Here is a 14,625-nt window from a genome sequence, read left to right on the forward strand (position 1 = left end):
AAAATATACATTGTATTAATGAAACAAAGCCACATATTTGTACCAGACATTTGTGAATTTAATGTGGAACAAAAGAAATTACCTGAACCTAAAGTAGGCTACATTTACACAAACTGAGAAAGTGTGCCCGACGCTCCCCTACATCATGGTGGAAATGAAACCTTGCTCTGAGGATGTACTGGGAATAGCCATAAATCCTGGAATGCATGAAAAACATCTTAAACCACCAAAGTTTGTTTGCTGGGTTTAAAGGAGTTTGAGCAGATCTGTTTTTTCAGGGATTTAAATTTGGTTGGTTGAATTATGTGGAGTGTAGACTACTTTGAACGTTTTCAAAGCAGTTTGTTGTTTAATTGATCAATATTTTTTTTCTACTTTATAGTTTACGTATATATATTTTATGTATTTTATGTTTATGTATATTATATATAGGCTATATTGATAAATTAAACAACATACTGCTTTGAAAACTTAAAAGTGGCAAGCGATTGGTCGAAAACGAAACTTGGCTGGCGTCCATCACGTAATTTCCAGAGAAACGATAAGAGGCTGAACAAGGAACTTAGATATGATTTATGGCTGTTACCGTCAGCAGCTGGCGCTGTTCCCAGTACAACCTCAGAGCTTCACAAGGTTTCATTTCCACCACGATGTACACTGATGAGCTAAAATATCATTGTTTAAGATGTTTTTCAGCAGGGGTAACGAATTCGATAAATAAAGTCCAACATATTCGCTTAAATCATGACTGGTCAAAAGTGTGTTGTAGATATTTTCCTTAGCCTGATTGTGATATGATCTGCCCCGCCTATGTGACTCAAGAAATAAAAGCACACCTCGTTACTATCGTTTTCATGCTGTCTGTAACATCGCAACCTTCACCATCATGTAAACAGGTTACTCTGTAGCCTATTTACAAACAGCTCCGGGGATTTCTGCCTTGCAGAATACAAAGGCAACAATATTCAAGACTCGATTCAATAGATTTATCAGCTCAACAACGATTTAAACAAAAAAAAACAAAAAAAAAAAAACAACAACAACAACAACAAATGGGAGGCTATTTTGTGCTCACACTGTGTGTCTTTCTCGTTGATGGTAAGTCACTTGACTTTGTAGTTTCAACATATGCATTGATGATTATTGCAAATGCATTCGTGTAGAAAATGCATGGATTGAAAATGTTTATGTGGTGTGCCTAACCTGCTTTGGGTAAATGTCTTTACTGAATGCACAGGTGTAGCCTAAATGCATCATCACACACATTCACAGCGTAAATGAACTCTTACTTTATAACTCAGCTGCGAGTTATATCACGCAAAAAAAGACAAAATTTTGAGTTTACATTTATTATTTTTATTATTCATTGTCAGAAATTAAGCTTCCATTCGCAAGTGATTAATCGGATTAAACTGTGTTAGACCACAGTATATTTACAGACGCACATTTTTCTAAAGGGCGACCTGTTCCTGTATATTCCTCCTCTGACCTCTGTTCATGTGTGTCAGCGGTGATATCAGAGTACAAGTTTCCATACGCAGAAAACGAAACTCATGGTTGCTGTTGATCACGTGATTTTCTGAGAAACGATCCATTCGCATCTTTCAAATGCTCTGCATACATAAGATCCTGTTTACGTAACACCACAAATAAATGTTCTTCACATGATTTAGTTGGTCTACACCCAGCTAACATAATTTTGTTTTAAGAACATTCTCCAAATATTCAGTGTTGGTTCTGGGAACATAATTTTTTTTTTTTTTTTCCAAATGTATAATGTTCCTGAAATGTTCTTTCAACTTAATTTAGATTTAAAATTCAACATTCCAAGAACAGAAAAATGTCCAAGAACATTAGTAATTTTAGATTGTTATTTAAAGATTGGTATGATTTTCCCAAAACACTCTTTCAAATAACTACAGAAAAAGCAACTGTTTAAGTGGTTTTGATGAAATTATTTGTCTGCTTTTAAAACAGACATGGTGATAGGTTTTATAAATGTAGAAATTATTTCTGAATGTACCTGCAAAAGAAGAAATGCAATGAAAGTCAGGGATCAAGAGCTCAACTAAAGCAAATGCTGATCTGAAATCTAATGCTGAATGAAAGAATGTTTCAGGAACATCAAACTAACCTTTAAATAACATTCAATAAGGAAACTGGACATTTTATGTTCTTGGAATGTTACAAATCAACGTTCCTACAATGTTGAATTTTAAATCAAAATTAAGTTGAAAGAACATTTAAGGAACATTATACCTTATAAAAACATTACTGCAATGTCAAAAAATTTGAATGTTTTTAAACTGAATATTTAGAGAATGCTCTTATAACAAAATTCTGTTCGCTGGATATTAAGTGCACAAACTCTTTTAAAACAGCAAACAGACCTGCGCACTATAAAACCAGCAAACAAGCTTAGGCTGGCTTAAGATGTTTTTCAGCAGTGAGAACAAGTCCAAAAATCACCTATAATCATGACTGGTCAAAATGGTCCTGTAAATTGTTATGCGTGACTAGCAGGCTATGATACGTTTACCTCACCTTCAGTAATAATGTTATAATAGTTCAGCATATACTCTGAGTCACTCTGAAGTATTATATTTACATGGAAAATTAGGCTGTAAAACAATTATTTCTCCACCACAGAGATCTTTATGATTGAGGATATTTGGTTATTGGCTTTCTCATTATCTAACACACTGCTGTGTTGTTGAATTTCTTGTCAAATGCACACACTCACACACAAGTGATTATTGTTCATCTTTGTCTCCAGGTGTGGTTGGTGACACATCTGGAATAAGCTTGGTATCAGTGACGGAGAGACATTCAGTCACTCTACACACTGGTGTCACCAAACAACAACGTGACAAGATGCTGTGGTATTTTAATGACACTCTCATCGCTCTGATCAATGGAGAGCCCAGTAAGAGCTGTTTATATGATGGTGAAGGCGGGATATTCAGCGGCAGACTGAATGTGGACTACGAGACCGGATCTCTGACCATCACAAACACCAGACCTGAACACGCTGGACGTTATGAAGCAAATTTCATCCAAAGCAAGAGCTCAGGAACCAGCCACAGCTTGAACCGAAACAGCAAGTGTGACAGCACAAAGATCACCAGAAAAATGAGCAACATTGGCGACACCATTAAAACATTCAGTGTCTCCGTCAGAGGTGAGTCAATGTTGTTTACCCTGAAGTATTTTTGAATGTCTACAGACCGGTTTATAAAACCTGCTTTAGAACAGATTATTTCTGGGTTGCTAAAATTAGACTGACTCTGTTCACTCCTTTTCAGTGTACATTCCTTGTGAATAATTCAACAGTAAGATGATATAAAAAATACTATAATTGGTCCTAAAAGGCTCTTTTTCTGACTGCCCATACCAAACTTTATTTCTTTACTATTATTCTCTTGTATTTTCCAGCTTCTCTGTCTGTTCCTGACAAAACCAATGAAGAACTGAACAAGATAGGGAAGGATCAAGAGCATGACAGCAGTATGTTTTCTCCTCCCTTCCTAAACATGCCATACATGTCCTGTCTTTTTCTAATGTCATGTGTTGTTGTTCATCTGTCCATCAATTTTAAACCTGCTAAGGACCAGATGATTTTTATTATGTCCTGATATGTCAAACCATAGAATTAAAAGAGGGTGTACTTTCTTTTTCACATGACTGGATTTCCAATTACAATCAGATTCACTCACTCTACTGTCTGTCTGTCTTCATCTGTCCAGGTCTGCTTTCAGGTCTTATGGTTGGAATAGCTGTTGCTGTTGTTCTGTTGGTGTGTGGAGCTTTAGTAACCGCTGGTGTGATTTACTATCGCCGCAGGAGCTCTAAACATGGCAAGTATCACCTACAGATACTGTAGTAAGAGGAAACCAACACATTTATTATGCAAAATTAGTGTTTAATTGTGTTTGTGATTTTTTTCTTTACAGCAGAAGAGGAGAAAAACAAACTTGAGCATCTGTTGAAAGTCTAAATAAGGTACGATACAGCACTAATGTTGTGTCTTTTTGGAATATTTTCATTAAAAAAGTACAGTATGGTGCAAATGTCTTGGGCATGTTATAACCTTTACAAAAAGTGACATTTTTAAGTCAGTTATTTTTATGTTTTGCTGTAAAAGCAGATAGGATGATGCACACAGATCTGATCTCACCACCATCAGTTAGTCTGGGATTACACGAGAAGACAGAAAAACGAATGTTGTATTTGTATATTAACTGTTTAGTATATTTATATGCCCACTGACTGAATAGAATTTATAGCAAAGTCACCTAAATGAGAAAAAACACTTTTAAACTGAATTTTATTAACTTGATGGCAGATGTGATTTCTCTCTCTTTACCTTGTGATTCATTGTTTCCTTACAGAAGGAGAAAGACGGATGTGATGTGAGGGATTTGAGGATCCCAATATACATATGATAAAAATGGTCCAGGTCATAGTCAGAAGGTGGGGGTTACTGTGACCATAGGTGACCATAAGCCTAAGTGGACATCCATGACATGTGGAGTCCCTCAAGGCTCAGTGCTTGCGCTGCTCCTAATCAACACGTTTGTGCTCCAACTGAGCCAAATAATGATACCTCACAAAATGATGGGCTGTTTCAAGTCATGTTTTGGTCAAATATGGACAAACCCAATCGTTGGTTTACAAAGTTATTTAAATAATAACAATAATGATGATACCTTTAATTTATATATCGTTTTCCCAAGCTCAAATCACTTTATAATCAATTGTTACGACCCAGGGAAGCAGCATAAATAAAATGTGAAAAAGGGGGAGGAAAAACAACAAGAAGTCTTCTGATGTAACACAATAAACATGAATACATCAAAAACAGGACAAATATAAGAAACAGTACAGTATACACATCAAACACCACAGACGATCACGAAATCTGAATGAAATGCATAGTTAGGAGTGTAATATATACAAATATCTGACCAACTATCTGAACAGAAGGAGCAGTAAAGTAAAAATGAAGTAAAAACAGAGTAAAAATTAAGTAACCAGAGTAGTCCCTCCAATCGAATGCAAACCCCAAATGGCAAATGGGAAAACTCGATGATGAAATCCTCCCATCAATGATGCAGATACTTTGTCCGCTACAAACAGCATCAGGTGGGCAGGCCGGTGGATTCAGGCAGGCCGGATGAGCAACACCTCCACACACTAGCAGATAACATAATCACAGTGGAAGTCTGTTTTATGAGCGTGAGAAACATTTTACACAACAAGACAAACAGCCCAGAAGTTGTATGACAAAAAACCCCAAAAACAATTAAAACATTTGAAGTGTAAAAAAACAGTTGTGTTTGTCCAGATTTTAACCAAACATTGGTTGAAACAACCCAGCATTTTTTAGAGTGTATGTAGATGATACTCAGATCTACTTAACCCTATCTCAACTACAGCCCCATTGAGTCCCTGTGCCAGTGCACTGATGAAGATAACAGCTGGATGACCCAAACCTTCATTCAGTTAAACAAGACAAAACTGAAGTCACTGCAATTGGAAACGAAGATGAAGTTCTCAAAGTGAACGCATACCTTCAAACAACTAAAATCAAGTCAGTGTGATTTTGGAGTCAGTCCTCACCCAGATAGCATCAATAATCGAAATAATGTTAAATCAATGTTAATGTGTCAAAGTTACCCTAATTGAATCAATATCACTTTTGCACCTGCAATTAATGTTGAAAAAAAAAAAAAGAAATTTCAACAAAATTATTCTCACACAGCCTGAAATCAACTGAAGACAAAAGAAGACAATAAATCTCTCAAGATCTCAGCAGAAGCTCTTTTTGAGAATTAACAGGTCTAGATGTTGATGTTTTATTGTTTGGTCACCATTCTGGTGATCAGTGTTTCCTTTAGTTGGGCAGTTTGACTCTTGAATTTTGGTGTGAGTTTGTGCTCTTTGTAACAGTGTTTACTGAAACACATCATTTGTTAAAAAGAAAAACAGAAACAATGTTGATGGTATAGTTTTCTGTCTCACAAAGCAGAGTAGTTTACTAATCTTGTTCCTGACCAAAAGTGGTTATTTGTCTGTGTGTCAAAAGATTTTTATTTTAAAATTTAAAATAATTTTTGCACTTTAAAAGTGAAGATTCAGAATGTCTGATCTGGAGCAAGAAAGTATTGTTGGTGAATGTAACCTATTAAAAACAAATATACACTTTTGCTCAGGAGAACAGTTAGTAAATGATTTTGCTTTATGATGATGAAAACTATATCACTCAGTCGTTTTGTTTCTGGTTTTCTTTGCAACAAATTATGTGTTTTGATAAATACTGTTACAAAGAACACAAACTCACACAAAAAGCCAAGAGTCAAACTGCCCAACTAAAGGAAACACTGATCACCAAAATGGTGACCAAACATTTTCATTAAAACATCAACATCTAAACCTGTGTTAATTCTCAAAAAGAGCTTCTGCTGAGATCTTGAGAGATTTATTGTCTTCTTTTATCTTCAGTTGATTTCAGGCAGTGTGGCTTTAAGTCAGTTGTAGTTGTGTTTCATTTTCTGAGAGTGTAACATTGATTCAGTGACATTACCATTGATTTTTGTTGTTGAAATTTCAACATTTGTTCAACATTAATTGAGGGTGCAAAAGTGATATTGAATCAATGAGGTTAACGTTGACACAATAACATTGATTTAACATTATTTCAAACATTGCTTGCTATCTGGGTAGTTTCAGTAGTTAGTAATGTAATCTATTGCATTACACATTTAGGTAATATCATCTGACTACTTTTTGAATACATTAGACCAGGGGTGTCCAATCCTGCTCTTGAAGGCCACAGTCCTGCAGAGTTCAGCTTCAAACCCAATGAAACACACTTGAACCAGCTAATCAAGGTCTTACTAGAAACTTCCAGTCAGGTATGTTGTGGTAAGTTGAAGCTGAACTCTGCATGACAGTGGCCCTCCAGGACCGAGTTTGGACATCCTTGCTCTAGACCTGTCTTGTTTATAACATTGATTTAACGTCGGTCCTGGAGAGCCACAGTCCTGCAGAGTTCAGCTCCAACCCTGATCAAACACACCTGAACAAGATCATCAATGCCTGAAGAATTATTAGAAAGCTATAGTCAGGTGACTTTTATCAGGGTTGGAGCGAAACTCTGCAGGACTGAGGCTCTCCAGGACTGGAAGTCAGGAATGATCTGAAACTATTTGGATTCGTTCGGACCGCTCTGTCACCAAATCATCTGTAAGACGTTTCTCGGTCAGTAACAACAAATACAGAACAAATAGCGCTGTTTTCATGTGTTTCACTAGTTTACTTTGCACTACGCAGCACGGCCCAGTGGATAACGGAATGGAAGCTTAAAGGAGCTGCGTTTATTCCTGGATACCATTATTAAACAGCGTTGCGACATCAAGTGAGATTAGCATTTCGACACACACCTCTTGGTTACAATCTACAAATCACTCGATGATTAAACTAGTTTTAAATCGGATGAAACAGCCTCAACATTCCCAACAAGACTGATGAGGAAAACAGGAGAAATATGAATGAAGATAGAAGCCTTTTAAATCCCAAAATCACCACCCTTACAAACATTTACCATGGTTTGTGGAAATGTGGAATATTTATATTGAAAACTATGTTATAGTCATTTATATTGCAATATTTATTAGGTGGGTAGGGGAATATATAATTCATGTCTTTGTTAAGGTGTCGTTTGTACCTGTGTTTGGGTGTTTTTTATAGGCCTATAAAACATATCATGATATAATATCATTTGGCAGTGGTAGTGAGTAGCCATTGTATGGTTTTACCTGTGGTTACCAAGTCTCATGGTGAGAATATTTTCATTAAAGCCTAATAATAAAATAATTTTACCAATGTAGAATATGTGTGTGTTGCACCTATTCATATATGTACGGGAGCCGGATGTTTGAAAATGGACATGGTAAAGGGGTTGGAGACGTAAAAGGGAAGAGCGAGTGTTATGTTCTGTTTAGAACCAGTTCATTACAAAGTTATCACACGACTCCTCTGTTTTGTGCACATCTGCAACCAATCAGAACCCCATCCACCATCCTGGCCCACCTCAACTTTTTGATTTGATAATCTAGCCCTCGAATTAAACTACTTGAAAGAGCCTTGGTATAATGTACCATATTGAAAAAAAAAAAAAAAAAAAAAGATTAGAAGAGAAAGAAAATTTGTTTAATTATAAAAAATTTAATTATAATTAATAAATAATTTGAAAATAAAAACAATCAAAATAATACACTAACTAAAAATAAAACTCTTTTTTATGAAAAAAAAAATGTAAAAGATAAAAAAAAAAAATTATGGAGATTCAATGAATTTGAATAATTTCTTGGAATGTTGGGAAAAATAAGTAATCATGTAATCAATAAAAATGTAACTGATTATGAGTATCTAAAAAGTAATATAATTACAAGTGCTTTTTGGAATCTGCACTGTAAAAATATAATTTTAACTGTAAAATACTGTTAAAAAAATGTAATTTTATGTAACTTTTACAGTACTGTTAAATACTGTTAAATGTACAGTTTTTAGAGGTAATCAAAGTAAAACCTGTAAAATGATTTTCCCAGAATTCCCTCTGTGTGACACTTCACATTTGAAAGTATTTCTTTTAAATAATCATGTTTCTTGATATTTTTATTATCCAAATATTAGTTATGTACATTAGAGTTTATTGTCCATCTTCTGTTGTTTAATGAATGTTTATTGCATTATTCAAGTGTTGTGTGTCATCATGATGGTGTTGTGTTTGCGTGAATGACTCTTCACCTTCTATATCCTAGTATAATTCAGCTTCTGGAAACACTTGTGATGAACTTCATGATTCTTCATGTGGCTTTCTCTTTTACCACCTGCATTATTATGGTGTTTGTCAGAATATGTTAAAGATACAAAATAGATTTTAGCAGCAGTGTGCGTTGTTGGATTAAATTGCAGTTTTCTTATTTGTACAGATTTATACTGTAAAAGTGAGAGATTGTTCTGTAAATATGTTTACATTTTTACTGTATTTGTTTACAGAATTATTCTGGCAACCACAGATGCCAGGATTACTATTATTATTATTTTTCTTTTTCTAAAACAACATTTTTTTTTTTTCTAGATTACATATAATCAGTTACTTTTTGGTGTGTAGCCCTTGGATAGTCAATACAGATCAACACTGGCCTTCCCAAAAAGACCCTGAGACAGCTGCAGCTCTTACACAGCGCTGCTGCCAGGAGAAAGAGAAAAACAGCCTGTTTGAATGTACTTTTACTTGTTTATGAATCACTCAATGGTCTATTGGACCTCATGCAGGACACTGCAGATATGCTCACTGAATATAAACAGATCACTCGGACCAATGGGAGCACATCAGTTAGAAATACTAAGGGTTCACTCAAAGCAAGAGAGTCTGTTTTTAGCTGGTTACTGCAGCTGCAGCAGCTTCCAGAAGAGATCAGATGTGCTCCAACAGATTCAAATCCAGACTCTAAACACACTCTGCCACTGTACGTCCTACTTACTGCACTTTATCTATGTACTATATACTATGTATTCTTCTTGATTTATTTTTAACTGTAACTTGGTAAATAGATTTGTAATCATTTTTATTCTTTGATTTTATTGTGGTGGTTATTTTTTAAACCATCTTTGATAGCACTTTGATTTATTATTGTGAATGTGTTTTATAAATAAACTTTAGAAAACATGTGGCCGCAGGGCCAAGTGTAACTTTACAGGGTTTTTTTGTTTTGTTTTGTTTTTTAACAGAATTTCCCTTTTTGTCATTATACAATGAAATACCTGTTGTTGTTTTTGGTTTTTTTTTTACATTTTAAAGGGTCTTTATTTTAGTTCATCTGCTTTATCTGTGGTAAATACACACACATATTTAACCACAGAAAGAATATCTTTACAGTTGTTGTTCATAGTTTGTCCACAGTGATGCGCTATATAAGCGCTGAAGTCATCGCCAGCTTCCTTCCTAAAATATATATGAATTTGAATGTTTATGAATAAAAACTAATTTATGTTAGAAAAAATATTAATCCTAATTAAAGAGACAGCATTCTGTTTAATAAAAAATTTAATATTTGGAATGTAATTGTGCTAATCTGAAAACTAATTGGTAAAATATTATATTATTATTTATTACTATAAATATTATATTCATATTCATTCCACATAAAGCCCCGATATATTACAATATTTATGATTTTAAGATGTTTCTTGTCTCTTCTTGTGGATCTGATGTCATAAACCAGGGGTGCGTTTCCCGAAGCGAACTATGGTCGCAAGTTCCGTCGTTACCATTAGAGTTCAATGGGACTTACGACCATGGTTCACCAACGATGCTTTCGGGAAACGCACCCCAGAACAGCCACAGTAGCCACACCCACCAGAGCAGAGAGGACCAATCGGATCACAGCTTCAGAATGACAACAGTGCATGTGGACTTTTGGAAGGAAAAAAAAAATCTACACTGTAGAAAAAAGGTAGTTTCTTTAACTTAACTTTTTGAGTTATCTTTTTGCACTGACTCAGTTAAATTGTATTTACTTAGAATTTTAAGTACTTTCAACTTGACAAAAGTATTTCCAAGTAGTTGGAATAACTTTATTAAAGTTATACTTAACTAAAGTTAACTAAAGTTTTCAATACCACAGCTCATAATTTGACATTTTCTTAGTTAAACCATGTTTGTTGTGATAAAAAAAAGCCAGAAAAGAGATAAAGTGCTGTTTATTAATAATATAAACATCATAGACTGGTTTGTTCCACTCATCATATCTGAACTCTCATCACTGATTGTTCTGGTTTAGTGTTATTAGTGTTTCTGAACTTTCTGCTGATCACGTGATACTGCATTTGCTCCAGCAGTGTCATGACAATCTGATTAGACAGTAAAACACATGCTGGACAGTAAGTTTTGATTTACAGCTACTTTCATACACACACTGATATCAAGAATCAGTGTATGAACCTCAACAATGGTGACAATCAAAAAGCTTCATGCTGCAGTGCATTCTGGGTGCACCAATCAAAACTCAATCAATCAATCAATCAATCAATCAAAACTCATCCATGGCTCCCAGAATGCATTGCCACAAATAAAAAAATATATATTTATGTATTTATTTATGCAGGAATATGTGTATTTATACATTTATTTGCACATGTATTTATATATTTATTTATAATTTTGTGGATTTATTTATTTATATATTTATTGTTTTTGCAGGTTTCGTCCTCCATAATCTGGCTGAGACCTAATGAACACAACTTTAATTACGCAGGAAGGGGTTGTTCCCTATTGTTCCCTCTATTGTATATAAGCTTATTGACCAAACAGCATTTAGAACTGATATTTATTCACAACTTCTAAACCTGCTGTACATTTAATCCTTTAGCAGATAATTTACCCAGAGCAACACATGAGGAACATCAGCAGTTGTGGTTGTGTATTAAGTGCTTGTAAAAGAATTTTGAAACAGAACGGGTGAAGGTTGTTGAAAAGTTCAACAAAAACAACAACAAAAACATTTTGTTAAAGTGCATGCGTTAATGTAAATTTATCATGTACTTAAATCACAAATACAATTAGACCTTCTTGCTGAATATATACAGCATATTTGTGATTATTAGTAGGATAAAAAAAAAAAACTTAAATAGGCCATTTAACAGATTTAACAAAGACTCATTTCATCTCACTGAAGCAGATCAATGAATAAAATTGGGGCCTATATGTGATTTTTAGATAAAAATCAGTTTGATAGGTAATATTCAGTTAAAATAATTGATTAACAAATTAAAGTAAAATAGATGCAATTAAAGAATGAAATTAAATGATAAGAATATTTATCGTTTTGGCCACCAGATGGCCCCAATACACCAGATTCGGGTAATGAACCTTTTACAGTCCAGTTCAGATGGAGCATTGGTGAGCAAAGCTTGGTTTCGCATCACTAAACAATTAAACCACACACATTTTTTCTTTACTGATTAAAACTCCCATATATGTCACAATATTTATGACATCTGTTCTGTTTCCTCCGTTTTACCTCTCGTAGATCTGACGTCATTGACCAGAAGAACAGCAGCAGCCGCAGCAGCCACGCCCATCAGAGCAGTGACGACCAATCGGAGCACAGCTTCAGCAGAATCACAACAATGAATGTTGTGGATGTTTTCTTCTGGAAGAAAAAAAAAGACCAAAAAACAGGATTGTGGTTTTCAACAAGCTGACTTTAGTGGTCACAAACCCAAAATGTTGTGTTCCACAAAAGAAAACAAATCAAACCTGTTTAGAAAGACATAAATAAATTATGGCAGAAGCTCTTTAATTTCTGGCATCTTAATTTATCAGTCAATGTAAAATCAAAGTTAATTCAGGTGAATGTTATCGTCTGCTGCCGTACCTGCACATGTGTGACAGAGGTGAGTGATGTCCAGATGTTGAGTCTGGTTGCTGATGGGATTGTTCAGCACACAGCTGTAGGTGTTTTTATCCTGATATTCCACCTCCAGAGGTAGAGAGAGACTGATGCTGAGATCAGACACACTGATGCTGGACAATAAACTGTTTCCTTTGTACCAGGAGAGAGTCACATGACTCACATTCACAGCTGAACACAACAATGAACAATTTGATGATGATGATGATGATGAAGAACATTGTGAAGAGTTACTGCTGATGACAGGAACAGGAAGACGAGCTGAAAAACATCAGAGAATAAACACATCTGCATAAATCTAATCAATAATGTTCCATTCGATGTGTTTAAGTGTTTAGTGTGATCACAGTGACCTCAAATTATATATTTTATGTGAAAATAAAATAAGAATATTTGAAGGAGACAGATGTTCTCAATACTCACCATAGACAGAAACACTGAATGTTTTTGTTGTTTTTTTCGCTCCTCTTATCTCTAGTTGATAATCTCCAGCATGTTCAGTTGTGATGTTTGTGATGGTCAGAGATCCAGTTTGATCGTCCAGCTTCAGTCTGTCTCTGAATCTCCCATCAGGACCATCAGATGTGGAGAAGATTCCAGCAGCTCTATTGATTTGAGCTATCGGAGACTTCACAGCTCCATATTTCCACAGTATGTAGTCATCTTCATGTATTTCAGTAAGATCAGTGTATAAAGTGACAGAATCTCCCTCCATCACTGACACTGAATCACCAAACACACCTGGAGAACAGACAGAAACACTTTTTTTTTTTTTTGACATCAACTGTACTTTGTAATCTTTAGACATAAATTGAAGAACAGAAGCAGAAACACAAAAAAACATTGAAGCAGGTCGATTTGTTGCTAAACGTCGCTAAACTGACACTGTAAGTCACATGACAATGACAACATGTGGGATTTAGTATGCCCAGAATACTGTACATTCATACTATAAAAAATAGTGACAGAGTTGCGAGTGTGTGATAGGAGAGTCAATTTTTGTGTCATTTATAGGGAAATTGTGTGAATTTCATCATTTGAGTTAGCAACTTTGCAAATGTTGCTAAAACTCGCTAAATAAATTTTATTAAATAAATTGCCGGAGTAGCCTTGAATAGTTGCTAAATCTAGCAACAAAATTGTTTAGTTGGCATCACTGAGCGCGCCCTGTGTAGTCAGCTTCATTAAAGAGCACTATTATAGCTGCGTCCTAATTCAGACTCGAGGCCGATTGTGTCACTGTGGCACGATGAAGGCTGTCCTCCTCCTCCAAAAGCATCCTTTGTTTCACAGGCAATGAAGGATACCACAGATGTGCTGCGTCCCAGTTCACCTTAATAGTATGTACTCTTTTTGTGAAGAAAAACTACATACTTTAGTGTGTATCAGAAGAGTAGTCAAGCTTTGGGACAAACGAACACATCATTAAACTTTTTACGGATGCTCTGTCACATAGTCACACACATCCTGTCACCATAAACTGACCTGTCAATCATTTTGTCACATTTAACATTTAATTTATTTCATTTTATTTTCAGATAATTTGCATCTTCTATTTAGGAATAACAGAGAATGCAAATCCTTTGGCTGATTAAAAAGTAGCCAATTGCTTTGTATTAAAACTAAAGCAAGATTTAATGTCTTAAAAGAAACAAACTTACCAGCCATATGCCACATGCAGCACCAAATAAACAGATGAACCATCTTCAGATAACAGTGTTTGAAATATGAACACTCACTGTGAGAGACAGATTGAGCACAACAGTGTGAACTGTGATATTAATGTAATGTTGCGTGTGAATCCTTCACCACCGGATCTGAACACCACAAGCTACAAGCTACTCTTGCATGTGTTAGTTATAAATGTTCTTCTTTCTCATTTCAAGTCTTATACTGTTCTTAGTGTCAGACAGTGTTGTTTATTTTACAAGTTGTACTATTTAAGTTCTGTATCGTTGTTGATTATAAAACTGACTCTAGTTAGTGGTGTTTGTGAAGCAAAGCATCATATTGTTCTCTTGCATAAATAGTGTTTGTGTTGTAGACCCATGAATGAGGTATCAAATCATGCAGGGTTTTTTTTTTTTTTTTTTTGCATTGACTTAACATGGGGATGAACTTTGACGGCCATAGCTCAGAGCCA

The 14,625-nt window shown here is 35.0% G+C and overlaps 2 protein-coding genes across 3 annotated transcripts in view; one reads left to right on the plus strand and one right to left on the minus strand.

The window, feature by feature from the left end:
* The window catches only part of LOC125263159 (SLAM family member 5-like), a 49,282-nt gene extending 35,067 nt beyond the window's left edge, over positions 1-14,215 (minus strand). Inside the window, exon 1 of the mRNA XM_048182072.1 lies at positions 14,144-14,215. Within this exon, the coding sequence (XP_048038029.1) occupies positions 14,144-14,186 (43 nt within the window). The 5' untranslated portion in view covers positions 14,187-14,215. The remainder of the gene's footprint in view (positions 1-14,143) is intronic.
* LOC125263160 lies at positions 715-5,371 on the plus strand. Of its 2 annotated transcripts, none has more exons than XM_048182075.1 (6): positions 715-1,098; positions 2,777-3,181; positions 3,436-3,507; positions 3,747-3,857; positions 3,957-4,002; positions 4,392-5,371. In XM_048182075.1, the coding sequence occupies exons 1-5, from the start codon at positions 1,053-1,055 to the stop codon at positions 3,995-3,997; spliced, it is 675 nt and encodes a 224-aa protein (XP_048038032.1). In that variant the 5' UTR covers positions 715-1,052; the 3' UTR covers positions 3,998-4,002; positions 4,392-5,371. The 2 variants fall into 2 exon arrangements, with proteins under 2 accessions (XP_048038032.1, XP_048038031.1); XM_048182074.1 differs by having other exon boundaries at positions 719-1,098; positions 3,954-4,002.
* Positions 14,216-14,625: the final 410 nt, after the last annotated feature.

The sequence above is a fragment of the Megalobrama amblycephala genome, linkage group LG2 (genome assembly GCF_018812025.1).
Source record: "Megalobrama amblycephala isolate DHTTF-2021 linkage group LG2, ASM1881202v1, whole genome shotgun sequence".
NCBI classification, from domain to species: Eukaryota; Metazoa; Chordata; class Actinopteri; order Cypriniformes; family Xenocyprididae; genus Megalobrama; species Megalobrama amblycephala.